At 40.4% G+C, this 26,302-nt stretch overlaps 1 protein-coding gene across 1 annotated transcript in view; it reads left to right on the plus strand.

Annotated features, from left to right (window-relative positions):
* Positions 1 to 26,302, plus strand: part of LOC137274509 (uncharacterized) — a 108,736-nt gene that overhangs the window by 21,091 nt on the left and 61,343 nt on the right. The window contains exons 2-3 of the mRNA XM_067807732.1: positions 14,648 to 14,972; positions 20,132 to 20,196. Coding sequence (XP_067663833.1) covers positions 14,648 to 14,972; positions 20,132 to 20,196 — 390 coding nt within the window. The remainder of the gene's footprint in view (positions 1 to 14,647; positions 14,973 to 20,131; positions 20,197 to 26,302) is intronic.

Raw genomic sequence — 26,302 nt, forward strand, 5'->3', positions numbered from 1 at the left:
AGTATTGTCCTTCGACTTACCATCATGGAGAGGTCACGGCATACTGGAAAGCTAACAGATCGGCTGATTCAGTTACCGCTGCTTCACAAGCTCGCTTCTTGCATAATCTAATTGCGTTTCACCATCAATAATTACTTGTCGGGTCTGTATTCTTAATCGATGAGTTAAGAAATTAGCAACAACTATAGTCTCCCCTTGACCCAGTCAGATGTATGTTTTTCAGGGCAGGTCTAAATTCTTAAAGCAATCGTACAGCCATTACGGTTAAAGCCACAGAGGGTGGTGAGGTATCCGAATGGTTAAAGCGTTCGCTTGTCACGTAGAAGACCGGGTTCGATTCCCCACTTGGGTACAGATTGTAAAGCTCATTTTTGGTACCTCCTGCCGTGATATTGCTTGAATGTTGTTATATGTGACGGAAAACGGAAACTCCCTTCACACTGAGCCTTAACGGCACAAGCATTGCCATAACATATGTCGCTTCTCCGTCTTACAACATGGCGGTTGTGAGTTGTGCAGCAGAGCAGGGTGCGCTCCCATTTTCGCGAACACCTGGTGTCATCACTGTGAGCATGGTTTTACGAAAATTTAGCAATATCATGGCGGGAGACACCTGAAAAGGGCTTCTCAAAATTACATTCATGTGGGGAATCGGTCTTCAGCGTGACGAACAAACGCTTTAACGACTAGGCTGCCACAAAGTCCCTAGTGACCCATAAACGGACGGTGGGATAACCTTGTGGTTAAAGCGTTTGGTCGTGAGGCCGAAGACTCTGGTTCGATTCCGGACATTAGGACAACATGTGAAGCCCATTACTGTGTCCCGCCGTGATATTGCTGGAATATTGCTAAAAGCTGCGTTAAACCATACTCACACAGTAGTTATTCATGAACACATGGCGTTGTCATGACGTTGTCATGGCGTTGTCATGGCGTTGCCGGAATCGGCCACTGCTTTTAGAAGAGACATTAAATGATGATAGAAATGTTTTGTCGGTATCGTTTTGTTAACAAACGCAAGTGGTAACGAAGTATGCACATTGTTTTCACAAGTGTTTGTGCACTCCACCATTTATGCTAAAAAGAAATAGCAATAATTGTACGTAAACGCCGAATCTTCGTATGGACCCTATTCTGAATTTAAACATAACATAAAATTATTCAATTAAGAAATCATTAAAAAATATACATATTTGAAAGTAATATGAGCACTTATGACATAACTTTTCTTGAATGACTACGTGAAATATCTCCGAAGATACAAAATCAGTGACAGATTGTACTTACCGAGGCGTTATCCTTTGTATTTAAAGGGAAATCGCTTAGTACTAAAGCTCCCTTACCAGGTGTATAAATAGTCATATCAGGGCTGTTACTGGCTGGTCGTTTCTGCCTATCTGAACAACTGATACTCAAGCCAGTGATTTACAGCATAGCTCCGAGGCAGGAGGAAGCTTTGCCGAATCTCAAGGGAGTACTGTGTGGAGAGTTTTTACCTTCTGGCATCATGTCTCGCTCTTTGATTGCATGAAAAACCAGACGATTTCTTCAAACAGAAGACAATTTATCACCCACCACAGTTAACAAAGTTTAAAAAAAATAATAAAAGACAAACATGCGATAAATTTAAAACGTTGATGTTTTTGGCTAATTTACCTACGTGGAAGTAAAGGACTTAGTAAATTGCACTCTTTTCACACTGTTTTCCAAACATGACGTCATATGTTCGTATCTCTTTACTCTTTGAATAAATGTCCATGAATATCAATATTATTCTTACGATTTTATCAGAAGAACGACGTAATAATGGGCATATTTACGGAGCTCTTTCGGCGATAATGAATCGCTTTAAGAATTCAAGATGTTGTCTCTCTTCATTTTCCGTTGACCTTCATTCAAACATGACGTCATATAGTTACATGCAGTGTTCGTGTTCACGGTCATTATTTTAACAGTGTGCATTCCTATCTGAGACCATGCTTGCTGAACGTTACAACTTTAATTAGTGCGTCGTGTATTACACTACGCGAGACTGGTTTAACCCGGAAACGATTGGAACACAAACGGTTTTCTGTCGTCAAACAGAATCGAACGCGGATCATGTCTACGACAAGTAAGCACACTGTCTACTCGCCTATTTCTCTCATGTCCGAAACGCGAAAGCTTTGATCGAATAACATAAGGCACAAAATAAGTTTCCTTCGCCAATATCATTCACTGACTATTGAATTAGCAGTTTCATCTCAGAAAGATATTGACATATTCACACCCTTCCGAACGTGATATATTCAGAAGACGAGTTAATTTGTTTACTACCATTCCACAGTCTACACAACAACCCCTACCTAATATTTCCTCAAAGAGCCATCAGAATGTGATAATCCATGTTGTTTAAACCAGCATCAACTCGTTGACCCGTAGTGGGGCCACAAGTCGTAGGATATGTTCCCTCTTTATTTAGCTCACGTCGGACAATTACATAATTCTGTTACCGACCCCAGCCTTCATCGAACGCTCCCCCTTCCTCTCGCACCCCTCCCATCTACATCCTCAATCTTAGTCTGCTTTTCACCAATAGCCGGTTCCAGCGGTCCCACCGACAACGCTGGATAGGAAGCGTATTACCCAGGCTTCGATTATTTATCTACGCGTAATAAATTTTATTAGGCTTCTAATTCACCTTTTCCTTCCACATCGAGTTTGGTAAATCATATTATAAAGACATTGTCCCTTTGCTAATATGATTACCCTGACCATCCATCAATAATAAAATCGCTGTAAGAAAGCTCAGCCTCGAAGTTTGGCAAGGGATACGACTAACGTTCTCCCCAATAACACACGGCCAGCATCACTATACCAGCAAGGTGCCTCAGTAAAGCATATATTTGAAGTGATAACTTGGGTCGAGAAATGAAGCTACATCCAGCCACGTGTTGGCGCGGGTAGAGTGATGTATGACGAGAAGCCACTTGACCAGATAAGTCTTGACATCCAATATGATTTATAGGTTCAGAGACATATGGCTTGGTGGTACTCCATCTTCTCGCAGGGATCTGGTCGTGGAGAGACAGAGGAATAGATTGAGCACGAATCCTTGTCTTCTTTGGGAGGAGGGGGAGGGGTGTCGGCGGAGGGAGGGGGCAGGGATCGGTCCAGGGATCCGGGAGGGGGATGATGGAGGGTATTACTCTCATCCCAGGTTCATTAAGCTGATTGGTTCCGTCTCTGTGATGCCACGAGACAGTGTCCAAGAGAAGCGGTAGCTGTGCATCAACAAGAACTGACCCAGGAATGACCTAAAATGGCCTTGGGTCACAGCCACATTTTGATCATGCCCTGTCTAAATTTGATAATATCTCCACAGAAAGATTTATTGTTTTGAAGTGTACCATTTTTATATTGCATGCTTAACAATACGTCCCTCTGTCGGATCGTGTTAGGTGATTGTATTCCCTGCTGTTCTTTTACTGTTATTCTCTGTTTACTGTAATAGTTTATGATAGCTTGACATGCGTGGTATCAAATAGGAAGTCAATGAGCAATGCGATTACAACTGTAGACGACTGTCGGAAAGGCTCGACAGAATCGTATTGATTAAACAGGTGGTGTAGATGTGCCAGTTGTAATCGGATTGAACAGGTCTATCCAAACCCATTCAGATATACCACATTCGTTCGATCTAATCGTTCGATTCGGTCTGATAGTGTAAATGATATGAGGTTTTTAATGCACTTTCAGACTTTATGACTCAATAAAGTTTCCAACCAGTTTCCAACCACGCAGATGTCATTTCTGCTTCACAAAGTTGTTTGAGATGGAAACTGTAATGAGCGAATAATTGTATGAATCTCCATGAATGGCGACTATAGAGAAATATTTGTCATAATGGGTACCCGGAAGTACGTGTATAATAAGGTGCAGGAATAACAACAACCAATTGCTATTACAACCTGCAAGATCAGCGATCCCCATTCTGACAACGCTCTGAGAGCTTTAGTGTTTTGTATTCAACGCCGAGGAATTACCCCAAGGTTTTAAGTAGAAATATTGTGTGTATCACTCAAACGGTAATTGGAATAAATCTCCTATTGTCCACGTAAAAGCCACAGTACAAAGACGTGCAAAGTTTCTGGCTGTAATTTAATGTGATCACAAAGGCTTTTTCTTTTTCAGTTGGAAACCACTTCAAAAATAGTGAGTGTAATATGTCAACGGTGTTTCCTTTGTTGTGAGGGCAGTTCAGCAGTAAATGAATAAAATTTTAGAAATCGTTCTGACTTATATCTAAACGTCACCCTTAAACGTGAAAAACGTGTCAGCTAAACCAAACATAGGCAGCAACTGGAATTGTAGTACGATATACCATTCCCACTGAGAAATCTGAGATGCTTTTTTTAAAAAGCCTTCTTTATATATATTTCCTTGTCTTACAAAATTAGATCGAAATTAGAATGTGTAACTTTGGTATATTACCTTAGGGGCATGCAAAAAACCACAATTTCCAAGGCATTGTTACATGATCATTTTAAAGAACGCCCCTAAAGATCAAAACGTGTATGTTGACATGCACACACCTTATTGTCAAGTGTTAATATTATTTTCTTAGATTTAACACCAGTTCAAATCTTAACATTTTCAAGAGTTTTTTCTGAAAACAAAATTTAAGTCTCTGCGAAACCTGGAAGGATATTGTCGGCGTCTCTAAATCTGATTACATAATTTGCCATCCTGATTGATAACATCGCCAACACAGAAGTCATGATGTTGTACATGCTGTGAATCACACAGTAGTTACTGGATGTATAATTCAGAAATTCTGTTTGCTTTAAGTTTGTAGTAGATTAATGTGTATTCTTGGTTTCCGTGTGTAAACGTTTACAGCCTTTGTTGAGCAAGTGAGTAAAGGTTTACGTCGCTTTTAGCAAATAAGCCATCAATACCGCGACGGGGGACACGAAGAATGGGCTTCACATATTGAATCCAATGTTGGCAATCAAACCCGGGCTTTTGGCGTGACGAGCGAACGCTTTAACCACTAGGCTACCCCACCGCCTCCCAGCCTTTATTGAACAGATGTGTGCATTACAAGTAATGTATTACAGGGGTGGTTGCATTCAAACTGTTCTCTGTCACAGAATTTTGATTATCATTCAGAAAAAAAACAAGTTGTGGAATGAGCAATGTGGCGCTATTCACATCAACTAACTTTGACCTTGGCATTTATTTTACCACATCTGCGCGACTAGCACCTGCGTCGTGGCCATGAAGATATTATCATATCGTTTTACTAAAACTAGATTTGAATATTTGCTTTCTTCAGTAAAGCAAACAGTAAGGCGGAACACCCCAGGCGAAGGACACTGATAGCAAGCATCTCCACGGAGAATTGATCATAAATAGTTTCTACGTAAGTGTTTAAAACTCCTACCTTTTGTTTCATTCGTATGTCATATTTTTATGACACTTCTTCATCTCGTATCCTTTGTCTGCATTTAAAATCCACGTTTCATACCTTTTGTAGAATACAGTGATAGCAGATCTTATTATCAATATAGGATATCTGGTATGTATATGACATATGAACAACGCATTCGTGATAAAGAAAATACAATAGACGGGAATCTCTGCAAGGAGACCACCATTCTAGATGCAGTCTCGAAGAGCAAACATCCCAAAAGGCTAACATCCGGGCTTCCAGTTCACAAAGCTGAGACCGGAAGTGTACAGACCGGCCACGTGATCAAGGCAATGAAGACGATAGAGGCTACCGATGTTCCAAACTTAGAACTTCCGGTGTTGAAAGACGTCCCATGTCGACGTGAATAACTTGTGATATTGCTGAAGCATTTATGACCCGTGTTAGATGCACCGTCCTTCGACAGCCAGTTGAAGTTAACAGAGCTATATCAGGATTGGCCATTTCGAGTTGTCAGTGATTCTGACCCAATTCCAGTAGAGATTGTCTGGTGTTAATCACATCTTGGTATTCACCACTCACGTATGAATAGAAACCTCCCAAAAGGTAGAAAAGCTTTAAACAGTCCACACAAACACCTCGCCCTTCTGGTGAGTACTCTACAGCACCTATTTCGTTCAGATGGATTTCGTTCATTCGTGATTTAATCTATACATACTTGCTGAACCAGCGTCTCTTCAAATGGAACAGCTGAAGTGTATACAGATACGAGAGGTGTTTGGGAGAGGCTTATGCATAAAACAGAAGTGTATCACCACGGATGTCCAATGTTGACAATGATTGCTATTGCTAGTGTCATCATTCACATGCCATTGATGTCAATTAAGTGAGCAATCGAGTGAGCGAGTTTAGTTTTACGTCACACTAGCACTATTCCAGCTATATGGAAGCGTCTGTAGTTCAGCCACTCTGGACCGGACAATCCAGTGATCAACAGTATGATCATCGATCTAAGACATGTGTGAAAAAGTCAGTCAACCTGACCACCCGTATGTTGCCTCTTACGCCAAGCACAGGTTACTGAAGATCAGTTCTAACCAGGGTCTTCGCGAGTACTTAAAAGCTTTAAACAGTCCACCTGGGGGTGAATGTAGGACAGCCGATTATCAACAACACACCATGGTTGAGTTCCATATGTTGCTGCAATGCGTGTCTCCAGTCCTGTATTATCTGCCGCAAATGACCGTAACCTCCTCATTCATTGTGAAAAAGTGGAGTCAGGAAAATGACATAAATAAATCGCTATCCGTGTATGTACACCGTTGTCATATCTGACCATCAGTTTCTAAAATCTACGCCAAAAGCGGGGTGACCGGATACCCGAACTCAGTGTTACATCCCCTTTTTTTAGGGGTTTTCCGCTGCTAGGTTCGAATAAAAAAATTACCCAGACTGTGTTTCACAATCTATCAGCACGCTATACAAGACATTTCATCCTTTTCACACTCCTGATAACATAACCATAATGAGCGATGAAACCTTAAAATATATTGTGTTAAAATAACCTTAAAATATAATGCAATTTACTTCCTCATCCATTCTCTAATAATAAACGTCAGGATCTACTGCAAATCAAAAAAGACAATATCACAGTAAGCCATGACCTGCGGATAAAACGTTTGTACGTCAGTGTCCACACGAATACAAGATGTGCAGCTCATGTCTAGTTCCCCTACCATTATTTTGCTCGGGATTGCCGAAAAAGGAGGAAAGCCTTACTCACTGCCTTCGTTACCTAACACGTTTGTGCTTGTGATGTGTCTAACATCGGTTAAGAATAGGCGACCTCTGGTAAGTAAACACAGGGCCGAACATAGTTCCATCTTGTAGCTTCCTTTTGACGTATCCCATGACTCTTTGTGTTCAGAACTATGTCAACTAAATGATCAGTAATCAATTCCAAATAATGGTTTACTTAAATTCTGAAAGTGCCATTCAGTGAAGCACAGCCACATCTATATCGTGGCTACGTAGCCGTTCATGCTGCCCATGTCCACTAATAATGTCGCGTTAGGCAAACACGCTGACAACGTGGACGACAATGACTAACCTTCTGTGGTTCTGTCTTGGAGTTGACAGTGCGTGAAAACCTTTTCCTCGCTGACTGGGAAACAAAACCGATGTCCATCAGATGAAATAGACAATAATTACCTCCACACACTCACTAGGAAAACAATTTAGCTCCAATGGAAGTTCCATAGAAATCACCCAGGTGAGAAAGTAGCCATGCTTGTTTGTTATGAAAGATTTTTCTCACAGGTTCGATTTTATTATGTTTACATTATTGAATGCTATATTAGCTTGTTATATATTTATGAGAAATAAACCTTGACATATTTATGTTTCTTGATTGGGAACACTGTTTTGTGCCAGTGCTAATGAAACGCCTAAGGGCGGGCATTTGTAATGCGTAAAAAGACTGAAAAAGACTTCACAGATATAAGAAAAGTGTAGTTTGATCTATGTGATTGGAGCATTTGATCGTTCATAGGTAAATATTTGCATTATCTACTTCCAAAGCTAATTGTCTCGAGCCTCGTTAACTGGATACAATGCCACCCGTTAATCTAGACTACCGTGTAAATATAACAAATGTCGTGAGTAACGAATGAAGTTAGGGTGTCATTATCATCACATATGAGCATTCGCAGAAGTAATTGATTAGAATGTCCGGTTTAACAGTATCCGGATAAAAGGAGGTGCAGTTTACAGGAATTTAGAGATATGGTTGTAGCCCCCTAGAAAGATCCTAGTTTGCACGTTGAGCTGTCATCGGACCTGCCATAACTCGATTTATACTCAACAGAATTGAATTGAATTTATTTTGAAACACCCGATTCTCTCACATGCCATGGTAGATTAAATATGGAAATATCAAAATATCTGGCGTTCTTGGGCACTATGGATAATGCAGTACGCTAGCAAATCGGATACACGTAAATACTAACCTGTACTGCTATGTACATTAAACCTAAAATCCATCAAGCTTGAAATATCAGGCACCAATCAGATGTGACCTAACAAAATCGATGAACTGTCATAAAGTAATGACGCAGAATTTCTGCTCTCAGTTTCCACTCCACATTATAGCAATACCCTGAATGGTGGGGCAACTGTTACGTTAAGACGTTATATAATTCCCTGCTGGTTCAAAAGTTGAGACTATTAAACTGTATTGAATTACAACGTATATATAAATACACAGAATCTTTGTCTGTGTAACCACAGCAGACATCAACTGCAACACTGATATATATGATGAAAAACACCCTATTCTTTTTAATTGTCTGTCTGATATTGTGAGTGTTCCTTAACTTACTTTGAGTAGTATGCATCATAACGTTTCTTGTTGCTGACGGATGAACCAAACTATGTACTTCTTTAAGGGCATACTTAGACCGACTCTTGCTGTCTGAAATACATTTAACGTTTGTTGCACCCAACAATACATTTAAATAGAAAAGGAGCTGGCAGATTCAAAACGTAAAGAAAATCTAAACTTGTTTTATTGTGGCCTTTGCATTGCCGACAGGTGTAAAGGATAAATACAGCAGTTGGGGGATTGTGCACCTTTGCATTGCAGAAAGGTGTGAAGGGTAAGTACAATAATTCAGGAATTGTGCACCTTGGCATTGCAGAAAGGTGTGAAGGGTAAGTACAATAATTCAGGAATTGTGCACCTTGGCATTGCAGAAAGGTGTGAAGGGTAAGTACAGTAATTCAGGAATTGTGCACCTTGGCATTGCAGAAAGGTGTGAAGGGTAAGTACAGTAATTCAGGAATTGTGCACTTTGGCATTGCAGAAAGGTGTGAAGGGTAAGTACAGTAATTCAGGAATTGTGCACCTTGGCATTGCAGGAAGGTGTGAAGGGTAAGTACAGTAATTCAGGAATTGTGCACTTTGGCATTGCAGAAAGGTGTGAAGGGTAAGTACAGTAATTCAGGAATTGTGCACCTTGGCATTGCAGAAAGGTGTGAAGGGTAAGTACAGTAATTCAGGAATTGTGCACTTTGGCATTGCAGAAAGGTGTGAAGGGTAAGTACAGTAATTCAGGAATTGTGCACCTTGGCATTGCAGAAAGGTGTGAAGGGTAAGTACAGTAATTCAGGAATTGTGCACTTTGGCATTGCAGAAAGGTGTGAAGGGTAAGTACAGTAATTCAGGAATTGTGCACCTTGGCATTGCAGAAAGGTGTGAAGGGTAAGTACAGTAATTCAGGAATTGTGCACTTTGGCATTGCAGAAAGGTGTGAAGGGTAAGTACAGTAATTCAGGAATTGTGCACCTTGGCATTGCAGAAAGGTGTGAAGGGTAAGTACAGTAATTCAGGAATTGTGCACCTTGGCATTGCAGAAAGGTGTGAAGGGTAAGTACAGTAATTCAGGAATTGTGCACCTTGGCATTGCAGAAAGGTGTGAAGGGTAAGTACAATAATTCAGGAATTGTGCACCTTGGCATTGCAGAAAACTGTAAAAGGTAAATAAGGTAGTTCAGGGACTATGAATCAGACTAGTGCTGATTGAGTGAAATATTTTGTAAAAATATGAGTATATCGTTAAAAATAGTGAAAAAAGAAGTAAAGGGTAGAAATAGTGAACGCGATTCACACTGAGCGAAGACTTGTCGCCCCTCGTGTCATGGCGAGTATTAACACTATCCTCTCTGCAGCCGCTCTAATAGCTGTGGCTATTCATCATAGGGCGATAGTCATCTGCAGAGGCCGCGAAACGCCGGATCAATTGCTGGCTGTTTACTGTGTCGGTTCCACCAGATTCACAATGACAAAATAGATGACTCGGGATATGACGTCATGGCGTTATCTGCACGTGCAGGTCGATGGTTCAACATGACGGACATTGCACGGTGACCGGACGACTGTTTGTATTCCCACCGGCTCACGGGGATGTGACAATTAGTGAGTGTGTATATTCTGGACTACAGTACTTTAATACGTTATACCCAGTGCCTCATGTCAAATGTAGTTTAGTCGATGCGGAGTTATCCATGGCAATCTTAAGTATTTGCCCTTGTACTTTGTTGTTAATTCAATCACGGGTTGCTTTACACATTACACATTGAGATCACGAGAATCTGGTCAACACTGGTCCTTGCATAGTCATCCGGATTACCTCATTTCAACATTAACACAGAATAGGTAAACGAGTTAACACCATCCAAGATATATTATTTGTTATCTTAATATGGGACGTCCGCTTTGTTACAACCATAAGCGGGGTAGACTTTGAAAAATTGAGAAACATAATCGCCTCGGATCGGAACTCAAACATACGACCATTGGCTTCGGATCACCTGCTAAGGGACGCAACTCTGCTTAGCTAATTGCGTCGTCTTAGAACGATAGGGACACCTATGCCCCTTCCCATTTGAAAAGCATGGGTTGTCGCTGTGGCTCTTATATTAGTAATCGTGTTTGGATCCATGCCACAAGTCACTACAAAGTAGTGCTGATACCCGGTATTGTGTGAAGAGACGGGAGTATTCAGCCTCAGCATTAGCGCCTCTCACAAACCCGTCAAGTTGTTCTTTCAAATGTAGCAAATGGGCTTTCAGTTATCTAACCCAACTGGAATTTCATCTGAAGGGAGTGGGTATCTCTAGTTCTGCGCCACATTCATCAACATTCAGGTCTGTAAATGATCGAATCTCGACCAGACCATCCAGTGATCAACAGTATGAGCATCGATCTACGCAAGTGGGATACGATGACAAGTCTCACTAGTCGCCTCTTACAACAAGCACGGGCTACTGAAAATCAGTTTTAAGCGGGATCTTCACGGATTTTCATTTGGAACGTTTGACTGCTGTTCGAGTTCACCTCCAACCATTTTTAAAGTGATTTTTTTTATGTTTCGAGGTCTACTGATTGGAGACACTTTGCTTTGGCGGGTGTGCTTGTATTGAATGAAAACTATATTCATTAACCTCCGTGACATTAACGACGTTGCGTTCCCCGATAGCATCCACCATATGCCTCTTCATGAGTGTCGCCGTGAATACCCAACCATTGTGCCAGTCGGCATAAAAGATACTCCCCAATGAGTTGAAAATGAAAATCGCGCGCATGATGATACATTGATCGGACAACATTGATCGGACAGTATTGTAGAGCTTTTGGCGTTGTTTAGGGTGTAGATTTGGCGCAAGATGCTCATTTTGTATTTAGCGGACACATTTTTCATAGAACAAAAGCCATCTAAAGCAGCGTTAGACCCAACGTCACTCAGAAAAATATGTCACTATGCGTCTTTAACTGGATTTCCTTTCATACCACAGTGATAATCGTCAAATGTATAAGACACGCGCGAGGTTAATGACATAATTAACTTTGACACTGCGCCATCAATTAGAGATAAAAATCAACGTTCATTTGATTTCATAGGAAATGATAATTAAGCATGCAGATTAACGGAAAGTTTAGAATGACTTCTGGCCACGTGAATCAATGCTCTGGCTGCCCCTGGTGTGACCATTGGAAAGATGTTGAGAGTAATCCCTGGTGAAAAGGGAGGCCAATTACTGCCATGTAAGATGAGAGGGATGGGGAGGAGAATGTGTCCCGGGTCCCCGGAGAATCACCACGCTATGTAAACGTAGTGGACAGCTACATGTTTCGACAGCGGTGTAAACATAATTGTTAGTCTGATTTCTTTATCGGCATCGACGCTGTTTGCCAGCTGACGCTAACGTGTGTGAAAGATTTTATAAATAGTTCAACATTTACTTCTTTCTGATAAGGCATCAGCATATTAAACGTAAATTTTAAAGATATTATCTCTCTGTAGATAAGAGCACAGTGTAAATATATTATTATCAAATGTATCGATTTTTCTGTTTGAAATAAGAATGACATCTTTAAAAATGACATCTTTAAATGATGGTCTATAAAGGGTTAAAATGCAGTTTTTATTCTTTCCTGATTTTGAATAAAACCAACATCTGAATTTGTTCACAGGGCCGTTTTAGATAACATGATTTCTGAAACCCTGTTGAATTGCGAAAGGAAATGTTTCCACTGTGTGAAAATAGCTGAAGGCAATTATCAGCTTCTTTATAGCTGAATATTAATTATTGATTTGAATATTTTCCCAGTTATTCGACAAACAATAATCATTTAGTACGTAGATAACAACGTAATGAATAGTGTAACAATTAAGATATCTTGGCCACAGTCTTTTCTCTCCCACATTTCTTATCTATTTGCTCATTTTGTATTTATGTAGAATTACATTGGAAACCTTTCAATGTTAACTAATGAAGTCAGTTTTAATATGCATTTATCATTTTCATTCTATGAATAACACGATGACGTGTGTGTTTTGTATACTATGACGTTATGCACGCTTTAGAGAGACATCTGCCACTCGCTCTTTACAATAGCGCATATACAACCACACAAACACCCATACGCTACATACACACACAGATATACAACACGCGCGTGTATACACAACACATCCTGATATACGTGGTTTGCTACGCGTCCCATCTTTCTCGTGTACGATGCTCATATAGCTTTGCACAACGGTATGCACTGTTACATAGTGGTTTGGAATGTGCCACTGACGATCTACAACCCAGTACCAAGTGATAGGAACAGTCAAATACATATCAGAAGCGACGTGAGTAACTTCAGTCTTACGCCACTTTGAGCAATATTCCAGCAATACTACGACGGGGACACAAGAAATGGGCTTCACACATTGCAACCTTGTAGGCAATCGAACTCGGCTTTGGGCTTGACGGACTAACGGTATATTCACTAGGCTACTCCCACCGCCCCTGAAACGACGTGAACACGCTATGCTAATTACGTATACACGAGTATAAATGCCAGCGTTCTATAATCATTATTGTATTTTCTAAGTTCAATCACTCGTCCACAGGCCGACATTTAGGTATATTGTGAAGGTAAATACACTTCTCATCAGAATGGCTACCTAAGTTGAAACCCAGAGTGAAGACAAATAGCAAACAGTCTTCACCTCCACAATATTCAAGCACTATGACTGGGAAGGACACGTACTTTACCCAGAAGGGTAGATGAATTCGGGAATTCGGCGAGCCGAGCGTACACTTAAACAACTTAACTACCTACCTGTCAACTTCCCGATCTGACTGGTGGCCCAGGCTGCATGCCGTGGCATGAGAAATTGCTTATAATATCAGTCACTGTTTTTTTTCCTGTTACAGAATTGATTGTTTGTAGTGGATACGGACAGGACTTGCAAAGAAAGAAATCCAGTCAAAACAAACGATAGTTACTATATAATACAAGAGAAGGATTGTTGGTGGATAAAACAAAAGAAACGAGAAATGGTTATCAAATGTATGATCGTTCTGGTTTTGACCTTACTTTTGGAGTATTCTCAGCCTGGTACGTTTCAATGTTGTTGTCAAATCCAGCTTTCAAGTGCGTATACTTCTCAACGTTTCCCCAAAAGTTTAGATGAAAACGATATTACTTTGATTTCTCATTGTTGTCTTGGAATATAGCGAGTGAACAGATATTGTTTTGATATCGGTTCTTCTCCTTCTAGAGTAGTTGCATAGCTCAAAGTTTCCTTATGTTCTGAACACCTGCCATTATGACACCACTGTAAGTTTGTTGGTTCATTAGGTTCATCACTCGAACCTGTTGATACCGGAAGGAGAAAAGGGTCGTTTATTCTAATTCGGGATGCAAGAGCTTCCACTGATATGTCCTACCCGACCATCTTATGGCTCTCTTTGTGACTCAAAGTTGAGACAGTTTTACGTGTGAAAATGCCCGTTCAGAATGACAATGCTGTGAATTCCGAAATGAGAATCTACTTAAACGTCAGTGTCCCGATTTCATCACCATGTCATAAATGCAACATATATGAGTATATTTACATTCCAACATGTCTACGTAATCAGTCTTTCATGGATCTGTGAAGATCCGTTTAGAGTTGATCTTCAGTAACCCATGCTTGTCGTGAGAGGCGATTAACGGAGTCGAGTGGTCAGACTCGATGACTTGGTTGACACATGTCATCGTGTCCCAGTTGCGTAGATCGATGCTCATGCTGTTGATCACTGGATGGCATAATCGAGAGTAGTGCTGAGTGCGACGTTAAACATCAAACAAACCAACGAAACAGTCGTATACAGGTTGATTTCTTGCTCCAGGTACGTTTGTGCAGACCACCTGCGTGTTTCCGGAGTTCCTACAAAGCCCTTCTGAAGATGGCTCACTGAAACCCTGGAGTACCCGGATGTGGTGGCTCAACTTGCGCCACCTACCGAGATGGGTGGAGAAGCAAGACGTCTTCATAGACGGCCCTTGGCTGTGGCGACACCGCGACATCCTCAAGAACTGTGACCGTGTGACCAGGCGAGCCTACAGGAAGACAAGCTTCGGTCAGTGTTCCCAGAGACAGCTGGTGTACAACAGGACATGTCTAGCAGCCAAGGGGTATAATAAGTTTCAGGTGGTGCAGTATGGACCTGACAGGTGAGGCACTTAAATATCTCCCCTCTGTCTGTAACGGAAAGCTGTAACAATAACGAATCATAATTAAGTTACTACCTCTTCAGAGAGAGTGAGGCCGAATGAAGCGATTTAAGCAATTTTCCAGAAAATAACAAGAACAGGCTCAGCATATTGTACTCGTGTGGTGAATCGAGCCCACCTCTTCGTGGTACCGGGTATTGATGTATTCAGAGTCGGATACAGTTTTTTAGAAAAGGGTGAGGGGTGCACACTCTTGAGAAAGAGAGAGCGCACATTTCATTTTCATTTTAGTGACGGCATTGAAATGACCGACTAATCTCGACTGAGATTTTGTCAGTTCTTTCTTAAAGCGTCCAATTGTAGGGCTAATAATTCTCAGACAATTTAATACAATGTGTTTTGCATTTGACCTATCAAACATATGACAAAATATCCTTGATATTAGTGAAATTTAAATTTGATCAACGTGTTAGAATTCGTGTAGGCTAATTAATTGGTAGAATGAGTAGACTAATTATGAAGACACCGTCAAAACAAAACTGCTTAACCAAAACAACCACCTTTATCGCACAAATGTGACCCGAAGGATTCTTGAAGCTTTAAATAATAAATGTATTGCATAAGTTTTACCATTACGTGAGATAAGGTAGCATGTTGAAGTGAAGTCGCTATGAAAATGCTGGTTCACCGGAGTAAGTGTTTATGGAACCGTGCCGAGAGAGTGTGACCCCTTAATTCTATAATCGTTCCTAATATGGTTAGCAGCCCAACACTTTGAGTTAACGTAATTCTAGGGTTTGTGGTGAGGTCGTGCCCACAGCTCGTGGGCGACTGTCTGAACATAAACTACATCGATGGCTCTGGTACAATGATGGACGTTAAATGACTTTGAGAACCGTATTAACTAATCCAGTAAAGTTTTAATCCCAGATTCAAGATAACGTAATTCTTGCGATGATCTAGTTAGTACGTTTACTTAAGCCATATCACATTACATCAAGCTGTTTCTTTCTATACCAGGCCTTACATTTGTTTACTTGGTGAACGGACTCAGCGTCGTAAACACTAGAAGCAGAAATAATGTCAAATTACATCTCATTATACTGATTTTGATGATCGCATTCACAACAAAGTGGCTTACCATACTACCGATTTTCATCAAGAATAAACAGTTATTTTTAACATTATCAACGGAAACATTTGGCCTATACAATGCATCCTGAGTGTTGTACTCACCTAAAGACCAAACTTTGTCAACCACCAAGACTTCATTTTTCTCGAAGTCACTACTTTGCGAAGGTTACCAATGATTGTGGCAAAACATGAGCCAATAGAAATGATGTATTCCTTGAAATTATTCCTCGAAGCCCATGCAATAATGTTGTCCCAGGTGGAATGTACAATCTGAATATAAGAAACAACAGGAATAAACATCTGTTCGAGTCAGTTGTCATAGAAACGGTTATGCTTGTTCCTATTGACAAGACCTCTAAAACAGTATTTATACACATCACTAATTTACTTGTGTGATCAAAGAACTTGATATGAGATATCCACGCTACTAATACTGAGGAAGAGGTCTGTCAAAACCACCATCAGCACTACAGATTCTTGTTTTGGCATTAAACCATGAAGAGATGTTCTCTATTTTACTTGATTCCAAAGCTATATAAACGTCCATAGAGACAGTGAGATCATACATATAGAGAATCACTTCAGGGTTCCGCAGATCTACCACTATATCCCCATCTCAAAGACTAAGTAGAATCGGTAATTCATTCCATTAGGAAGCATTCTCTATTATGTCAGAAAGTGGAATTAGGACCTCGTGGATTCTCCCAAACTCAAAACCTGATTATCTTCGAGTTTCATAATCTGCGAACAGAACCAAATTCAGCTATGCCAAAACAATTAATTTTTCAACTTTGTTCAACAGTAATACATGCCTTGAGCTTACAGAAAATGTATTTTCTTGTCCCGTGAAGCATCTGTCACTATCTGTGTTTATCACAAACATTGTGACATCACTAGCCTCAAAGTGTCAATATGTCCACACAAATGTTATCTGAAGTGACTGAAATTCTGGACTCCTCACAAATAACATACATGAAATTGGAATTGGACATTCCTGCAAGAAGTTGATATTTTCCATAGGCATCAATCGTGTCTATCGTTTGCAGAACGGTATCGGAATTTGTGCTCTGGATGACAAAATCTAAACCATAGAATGTGGTCAAGGAGTTGAACTTAAAGAGCAAGCACCACTGGGTATTCACAACTGTGCAAACATTAATGAATCGTAGTATCTTTAATGGATATTCACAGCATGGAATGCCGTGCATACATAGGGTTAATTTACAGGTATACTGATGATCTCATGTCTTTGAGTAACCATCATACAATCAAGTCCACTTCTTTGTAATATATAGAAGAGATCTGTAAAACACCCTCACCTGTTTCAGATTGAAGTCCATGCTTTAGAATTTTAGAGCGACAAGAATATATATATGTATCCACCAGTTTTCAGCAGCTCAAGTACTTGGTGGCTACACAACCTTTAAAGTCACAGCTGACCGTGCTTCTCTAAGACGATTGTGAAGATCGCCTCGGGCCATTTGCTCATGCGTTATTTGGTCAGGCTTTAGCAACGCTGCAGAAACGTTTTATGTCAAAAGTGTGGAGGAATTGCCAAAATGTGACGCTTCGGTGACCGACATGCAAGATATGTTTACTTACTTTGGCCTATATGATATCGGTTTTTCATGTGTGAACGACTGACAGGTGTCCCTACGGCCCAGAATACACTCGCCTTTAAGTGAACACCTGGTATCATCACTAGATCGTGCTGGTTCGTAAACACATACTGATGACATAGTCGGAATCGTACTCCAGTACTTAGTATTCTTAATATTTCGAAAGGGAATGGCCGCTTTTATCAACTGACTGTGAGACAATGATAGGACGAATTACACAAAGTATTCGCTAAATGCCTATTGATATGAATTTTCAAACATAGGTTATGTAATACCTTGAATCAGGTCACCATGATCCATTTATTGTGACTCCCGACTGCTTAACACCGTTATGGCCAGGGTGTCGGATACTTGACAAAAAGGGTTCGAATCCTCTCGTGGATATAAAATACAGTCTATTCTTGGTCGTCCGACATATTGTCGCTGCCATACTCATTAACGCTCCTTACTCACTCCTCAGCACGGTGTACAACAAGGAGATTATATGTCCTCCATCTTCTTGTACTAATCAAGTGAGTCAACAGAAAATGAGCTGCAATTATACCTTCACAATGCACCGTACACCCCCTGGCGCTGTGAGGAGTATAATTGTATTACAGTCAGCGGGGGACGAGTGGTTGTCATATTAGGAAAGACAGAGAGCCCTCTTGTAACAGTTAAGGGCAATTTTGTACTCAACTACTGGCATATAATGACCTAAACAGAGATTGATTTGTATTATTTCTACCGTATATGTCATGTCGTTCATCAACACATATAGGTATCACGGACCTAATTGCACTCGTAAAGACAGTTTGTTCGACGCCAAAACAAGGTTTCCTACCTTCCTCAGTCAAGACCGATCCAGACCCAAGTCTGAACCATCCCTCATTCTTATTAACATTCCATATGTAGGATCCATCAGCCACCAAATCAGCAGACTACGGAAGGAAACTGCCAGCACTGACACCACATTCTCACAGGGGATAACCCTAAAACCTTACTAAAGGACAAAGACAAAGGCAGCTGCAACATCACCCCTAACCCAACAGGATGTGTCCACCAATAGGAATGCAACTGTGGTGACGCTTACATAGGGAACATTGGCACACCTATTGCCACCCGGACCAAAGAGCACAAAACGTCTGCCAACAAATCAGACTTAAAATCGTTTTTTCAGAACACTTAGTTTATAATCTTGACCATACCATCAGTTGGCAACACACAGACATCTTAGTCGTGAACATTTGCAACTGGCGTAAACGGAAATTAATGGAAGCTAAGGTCTAAACCTGAGCTGAATAGGGTCCAGGGTGTCTTTCTTCCCAATGTCTGTTGCATTAACCGAATTCTTGAACAATGGTGTTTACCAACACATACTGTGCATCGCAGTGGCCTGTCATTGTACATCCCAGTTTCTATTACTTTACTGGCTTCATCTTTGGTGATTCGCAGTATGTTAACATATTGTACAAATAATAAGTATACCCTATTTTAACTTAATCCCCTCACTAATCTATTGTAAACAGCACTCTGTTGCTTCCTGTAATACTATATGTACACCTCTGTAACTATTCGCTGTCATTCATCCGATGAAGAGACAAGTCCTAGCCCAGAAACGTCGTGTGTAAATAATAAAGACGTTGCACATCCATAACACGTGTCTTGTATTACCCAACCAACTTCTTAAAGCTTAGTATCAAAAATCCACCCCTATATGGCTGCGTTATAGTGCTACGTTAACTAAACAAACAGTTCGTGGTAGATGGTAGTTCATGGTAGATCTACACCGATCAGTTGTAACAAGTGTGGCTGGATCAGTTGGAGCAATTCGACGTGTGGTTTCCGAAACTTTATTCATTAACATTGAAAAAACTGGGATTCAAAGTGATTTAGAAGTACATGTAGATCTACAAGACGTAGACGTAATATTGTTTACAGATTTTTATCCAGATTCTGGGAAAACTGTGGGCGTTAGTTTAGGTTTACGCCCTTTCAGCAATATTCCAGAAGTATTACTGCGGAGGGACACCAGAAATGATTTTCACACAGTGTAACCATGTGAGGAATCTAACACGGTTCTTTGGCGTGGTTAGCGAACGTTTTAACCACTAGGCTAACCACGACCCACTCTGAGGAAAGACAATGACCACTCTTGGTCTTCCCCGGTGAATATACAGGCGAAACCATGCCCCATACAGTGGGCCATTGCATGTGCATGGCTGTTTCGTTGAAAAGAGATGTTGTTTATTTCGACTGTCCAAAAGCTCAGATACTCTTCTATCACTATGTGTTTGGGCATGTTAAGAAATTACCTACCGACTCTATACGTCTAGGGAGGTCATATGTATCACTTCTAACTGCCATTCAAACATATCATATACGTCCACTGTGAAAGGTTTAAAAGATTCACATCTTGTTTTCCAGAACACCCAAGTTCGCCTGCATGAAGTTTCTTCGTCGGAGTGAGAACGTTGTTCAGGTGCTTGAAAGTAAGTTCCTTTATTTCTTAGGTATTTTTGTTATATTATTCATCAGCATAGAAACCTGTTAGTACCCATATGTATTACCTTACACTTTTTATCGTGCTCAACATGCAGTACGGATATTGGTAAGTATTTGATTTCGTCGGATCAACATTATAGACCGGTGTTTGATAGGTTACTCGTAGTCAGCGCCGTTACTCTAAATAGTCCTGTCTTAATAGTGAACATATCGGGCCTTCAAGAAGAAAATGTTACCCATCTTCAGTGCTCTTATTCTAATTTTGTCAACATTTGTTTTTTGTAGTGATAACTTCTCATCGTCCAGTTTAAATACAAACTTTGACGCCACGTACTGTGCTGTTTGTGCGTCATACATCATCAAAAGAATATTGGAGTGAATGTGTGTTACTTGCGGAACTAACCAACCGAACGCACATTCAGTGATCTTTGTCAGTTAAGAATTAAACACGGAGTGGAACTGATGTCAAATGAATCATACAAAAATCCTCCACCAGAACGTGTAAAACTCACCAGGAAATACGAAAGCCTTTTAGCTTTCGATTTATCTTCGTCTAGTCTATCGCAAAGATCTCTGAAAGCGACACGCCATTGAGTTGCGCTTTAATTCCTGTATGCGATTGTTATTTTTACACGCCTGTATTGTCGACCATTAACACAGTTGCTTTACTTACCTATACACAATGTTGGTTTAATAACAGATTTAACCCAGTACTCTTTAAATATAAACCACTAAACAATGATTCATTACCCGGATGTAAGTGTAAGTCCCTCTCATATGGCCACCGTGGCTACACGCGAACCTACATGGTGTAAATACTCATCAAATATTTAGACATTAAAAAACCCAGCGGTTAGCATGGTGTTTAGAGATTTTTCCGTGACAGAACCGAGAAAACATCTCTAAATAAAGCTTTTAAATAAAATCAACGGGAAGATATTTAAAATGTTTGAAAAATTCATGTCTAACCAGCCTGGTAATATATCATGATGGATCACGTGGCAGGTTGTAACATGTAGAGCTATCAGGTTTTCCTATTTTTTAGACTGTAACGTGTTCTGGGATTTCACCGGCAGCAATCTTACTGGGTACAACAAGGGCATGTCGGCTGGGCGTCAGCATGACATGTCTGAGTAGGCTATTCATGCTTAACTGTAGCATGGTATCTCAGTGACCTATATCCTGTATAACCATGAGTGTGGGCTAGTACAAGAGGTCACACTCACGTCGTCATGTGAGCAAAATAATTTTAAGTGCGACGATAACCCCATTTTATCTCACCCCAGCCACGATTGTCGTAGCGTTAACATGGCCTTAACCATAGTTACTCGTTGATTACACCACAGTCTCGTTTCCTGCCGACTGGGTTCCGCCCTATTGTACAACTTAGTAAAATAACTAGTGCAGAATTTGGAGACCAACTCATTCAGCTGTGTGTATAAGTATCAGTATTATTTGATCAATCTAGTCATTTGCATATTGCAACTCTACGCTCGTTCTAATCCTTGCAAACGCGTTGTGCAGGGTGCTCTGTCGTACAGCGTAATTTGACAAATAGAAATCGGGAAATCGTGGAAATCTCAAAACGGGGCTCTGCAGCTAGAAATGTTTGGCGGTCTGGTACGGACTAGATTTTATATCAATATTTTTTTACGTTAAAAAAATACATATAATAATCGCAAAGAACACATAAAGGGTGTAACCAGCGAGCCAGATGACTTGTGAATAATTGTACCTCTACACATACGGGCAGTCTGTGACGTCTTACTTAACGACACCTCGACATAAAACATTCAAATACGCTTTTTTAAACTTTAAAATTGAGATCAATTAGTAAATACCATATTCTTATGAAACATGAAATTGGTGTTAAGTGTCACCGTAAGTGTTTGTAGTGTCTCTTTTCACTTTCACACGAGAAAATTCGGATCGGCTGAAAAGTCGGTCATTGTGTGAATTGATTAATGAGTCATGCTTCGGTTTGTGGTTTTAATATAACGAGCTTACAGCTGGCGTGATGGCAGGACGTCTTGTTGAACTAATGACAGTTTAAATATACTTGACTGTAGTTGATTACATAAAGGTGAGAACACACTGTATTTAATCGTGTTTAAGATGTCAGTTAAAATTGAAACATTTCAACAATCACGATATAAGCTGCCCGCGAACACGAACCTGTTTATACTAATGTAATAACCACAGATCTCTGGCACCTAACACGCTGATACCACAATGTTTAGATAACGGTACTAAAAGTTTTATGCCATCCAAGTCAGTCGAAGATAAAGTGAAGTTCCGTCATTTACAAGTGTTGTTAAATCTTCGATGCTCATAATTAATCTATTGTCGGAGACATGGATCTCCGATTTTATCTGTTATGTTTACAATCTCTGGATATCGCCTAGTGAGTATGAACGTCCTTAATATATTAACATTTATTACTGACTTCCAGCCTGAATCAATATTACGACAAATAATGCATTACCTTAATTAAACGTGACCTTTTGAGCATAAACAGGAAATACGGTCTTAGGAATTAAAAATGGTATTTATTTGTTCGGGATAATAAAATGAAAAATAACCTCCAAATGTCATGCCATTGTTTATCATGATCTTGAAGTTGAGCCATGGTTGAGTAGTAATGTTTAATTCGAAACCAATCATCAACACAAGGCGAGCAAGACACCTGCATGTATACCCGGCCTATCGATCTTTCTGGCCTGATTTCACGACAGACACGTGTAACCGATCGACAGCGGTGGTATCACCAAAAACCCATTAGGTTGTATAAGGGCACACAACAATCAATATGTAATGCGAATGTCATTTTTGCCCGACTCTAACAGTTGACCTATAGTTCCGAAAGGTGTTTGATACACGACAAGCACGCACTCAAGCATACACGCACGTACGCACTATGAACAGAATATATAAAAATTATAACGATGCGTGCTTTTAAGCTCATTGATAAAGAGTTTGTTGATTTGTGACGCTTTGTAAGTAAACATTTAGCATTAAAATACCGGCATCCGCTTACCAGATAAACACTTAATGGCACCAAGCACACGATACTACGGTACCACGGTACTACGACACCACGGCACTATGGCACCCGGTGTTACATAACTACGTCTTAACTCCGTGAGGGAAATATACTCAATGCAGAACCGTATGTCAAGGATGTCGTACTGATATAACAAGTATAAGAACAATTTGGGATTCGAACCGAAAAGCAGCGGATCCTGGCAGGCAAAAGGGGCGCAATGCCACATGTGATATTTTAGCACCTTATACTAATGGAAAAAGAGCATTAACATGTCATACAACGGGGTCATACAGTGCCGTACTGGCACTTGCTGATCGAAATCCAGAGACAACGCATTGCTTCCCTAGGGAGTGGATACTGTATTCGTTGATCGGCATCGTAGCACATAATTATAGGTAATGAAATAGGGAGCATGTTCTTAATATAACCTGCTTAGGTGAATTTTTTACAAACTATAAGCCAACGGCATCTTTTAAGGGACTCTGAATACATAAACATCTCGCTGTTTTGTGATCGATGACTCGATAACAAAGTGTCTGACATGTATTCATCCATAGTTTGTGCAGGTTCATAAAGAGTGTATGATAATATTCAAAACAAACGGCACAAATATGTTTTATGAAAACGATAGGGTTTATCGAATGCAATCTTTTAATGGCCTCATTTGGGACTGAATTCCTAATAATTATTCTTTCAATAAACGTGTTAATTCTATTTATTGGATGGAAAATAAACATGCAACAACAATATAATTTTATAGCTAAACTAACGAGCGAAAGAAAGTACAAATGTACACAGATTGCGTGTCTCCCAAAAATAACAAAACCTTTTGAAGTGGAAACTGTACATTGAAGCACACTGCGATGTACGTGTTTTATCAGCAAAATGACATTGTGACAACGATGTCGTTATGACCACTGCAGAAGTGTGATAGTGAATGTCAGACATGGTTTTAAACGTATTATCTGGAACTGACGTCCGAAATGAGAACTCTTTTACTACACACCGCATCCAACATGAAGTGAGTGAGTGAGTTTAGGTTTATGCCACCTTCAGCAACATCCCAGCAATGGCACGGCGGGGGGCACCCAAAATGGGCAACACACATTGTACCCATGTGGGGAATCGAACCCGGAGCCTCGGTGTGATGAGCGAACGATTTAACTACGAGGCTATACCACCGTCACCCCAATATAATGAGCACCCTTATTGGAGTATCGATGTGACTCATCTTATGAACACGTATTCTTATGGACATGCCCGTGGATATCCGGGTCAGAATTGGTTTTCAGTATCCCGTGCTTGTTGTAAGAGGCGACTAACTGAATCGGTTGGACAGGCTCGGTGACTTGGTTGACACATGTCATCCCATCCCATTAGCGTAGATCGATGCTCATGCTGTTGGCCACTGGATCAATCTGGTCCAGACCGCCGCCATATGTCTGGAATACTGCCATGTGCGGCGTTAAACAACAAACCAAAGCCTTAAAGCATGAACTAAAACACTACAGTTACCACACATCATTCTCGCATACATATTTAATAACCATTTTTAAATATATATATTATCACTTATGTAAAATGCCAAGAAGTACGCAAAATGCACCCAAGACGTACGTGTAATAAACTTGCAGAACAATCAGTTGTTCACAGTATAATTTGTGCATTTCGTTTTCAGGTAAATATGTACACTCACTCACAAAGGTCACTGAGTGTAGTATATCACCTTTTATCATGGAACTTAATGCCATGTAATACATCAATGGTTTATCAATCAGTATAGAGTTGACAGAGGACATTTTAACAACGTTCAACCAAGCCTTGCAAAAACTTCAATATTCATTTGTCGTAAGTAGCTATGGTATCTGTCTGTCTGTTGCTAAACAATAACAATCAATTACCTGTATTAGCTACTACTCCTGTTTCTGTGCGTATTGACGATCTGTCGAGATGGAAAGGACAACGAGATCAGTTAAGTATAGGTTTCATGAAGACATGAACTTTAAGCTGGAAGTGATTAATGGCAAGTGGTTGTTACTTTAGCTAACAAAGTAATTACAATTACATTCAGGCGATCTGTGTTCACGGGGGCTTGGCAGGTTACATTAACTTCTTACGATGTAACTATGTTATATTTCAAGAAGGAGTCGATAAACATGTTATCAAAGGGATTTGAAACCATGAAGGACACGTCTAAATTTGTATATTATAGCTCGCAACACTCAGCTTGCTATGGAGTAATGAGTATATTTCAGTAGGAAAGTCAGATGGTTTTGATATGTTCGGTTTTCTTATCAAATCATGATGAAAGCCCGCTAAAATCACGTGTCATGCGTCTATACTACAGAGAAAGAGGATGCAGGACCAGTGAGTCGTCGTTTGATGCGTCAAGTTCCTGGTTCGAATCCGCGGGATGTGTGTTGTGGAACCGCTTGATTCTGCTGCCACAATATAAGTGCAACTGAAAATGATATGTTTTAAGTTTAAATAACGAATGTGTGTCTTGGAACAGTTGTTCCTACGACTGCACAGCATTTGTTTAGATACAATTTCCTGTTTTTACATTACAGCATGTTTCGTGTTTTCTTCTCGGAAAGTTGACCCGCCTCTGCAAGTGTTTGTGTCCCCTGCCGCCAGTGGGGCAGGACACACTCTTTCCTCCACTGCCTTATAGTCGATGTCGTCACTGTGTAACAGTCGGTGTCCTCACTGTCTAACAGTCGGTATCAAGGGTTGTCAAGTGATCTACAGAATTGCAAATCATGTTGCAACGGTGCATACTGTGATCATCAGTAAAACGAGATACTCACAGCTTCACAAGAACACATGACATCGTCACTATTTCATATATATAGATATAGTATGACTTGAACTATCAACTCAACCTTTACTGCCCTGAGTATATATTACTTCGTTCTTGCTAGATGCATTGAATGTGCGATACAAGCGTCGAAGATTTTCAGAAGAGAAAAATGCAGTCTTTAGTCACTGTCAAAAAGGGAGCTTCGACCCTCACGACCCCCACGACTCCCACCCCCTTTAGGTCC

The sequence above is a fragment of the Haliotis asinina genome, chromosome 2 (assembly GCF_037392515.1).
Source record: "Haliotis asinina isolate JCU_RB_2024 chromosome 2, JCU_Hal_asi_v2, whole genome shotgun sequence".
Lineage (NCBI taxonomy): Eukaryota > Metazoa > Mollusca > Gastropoda > Lepetellida > Haliotidae > Haliotis > Haliotis asinina.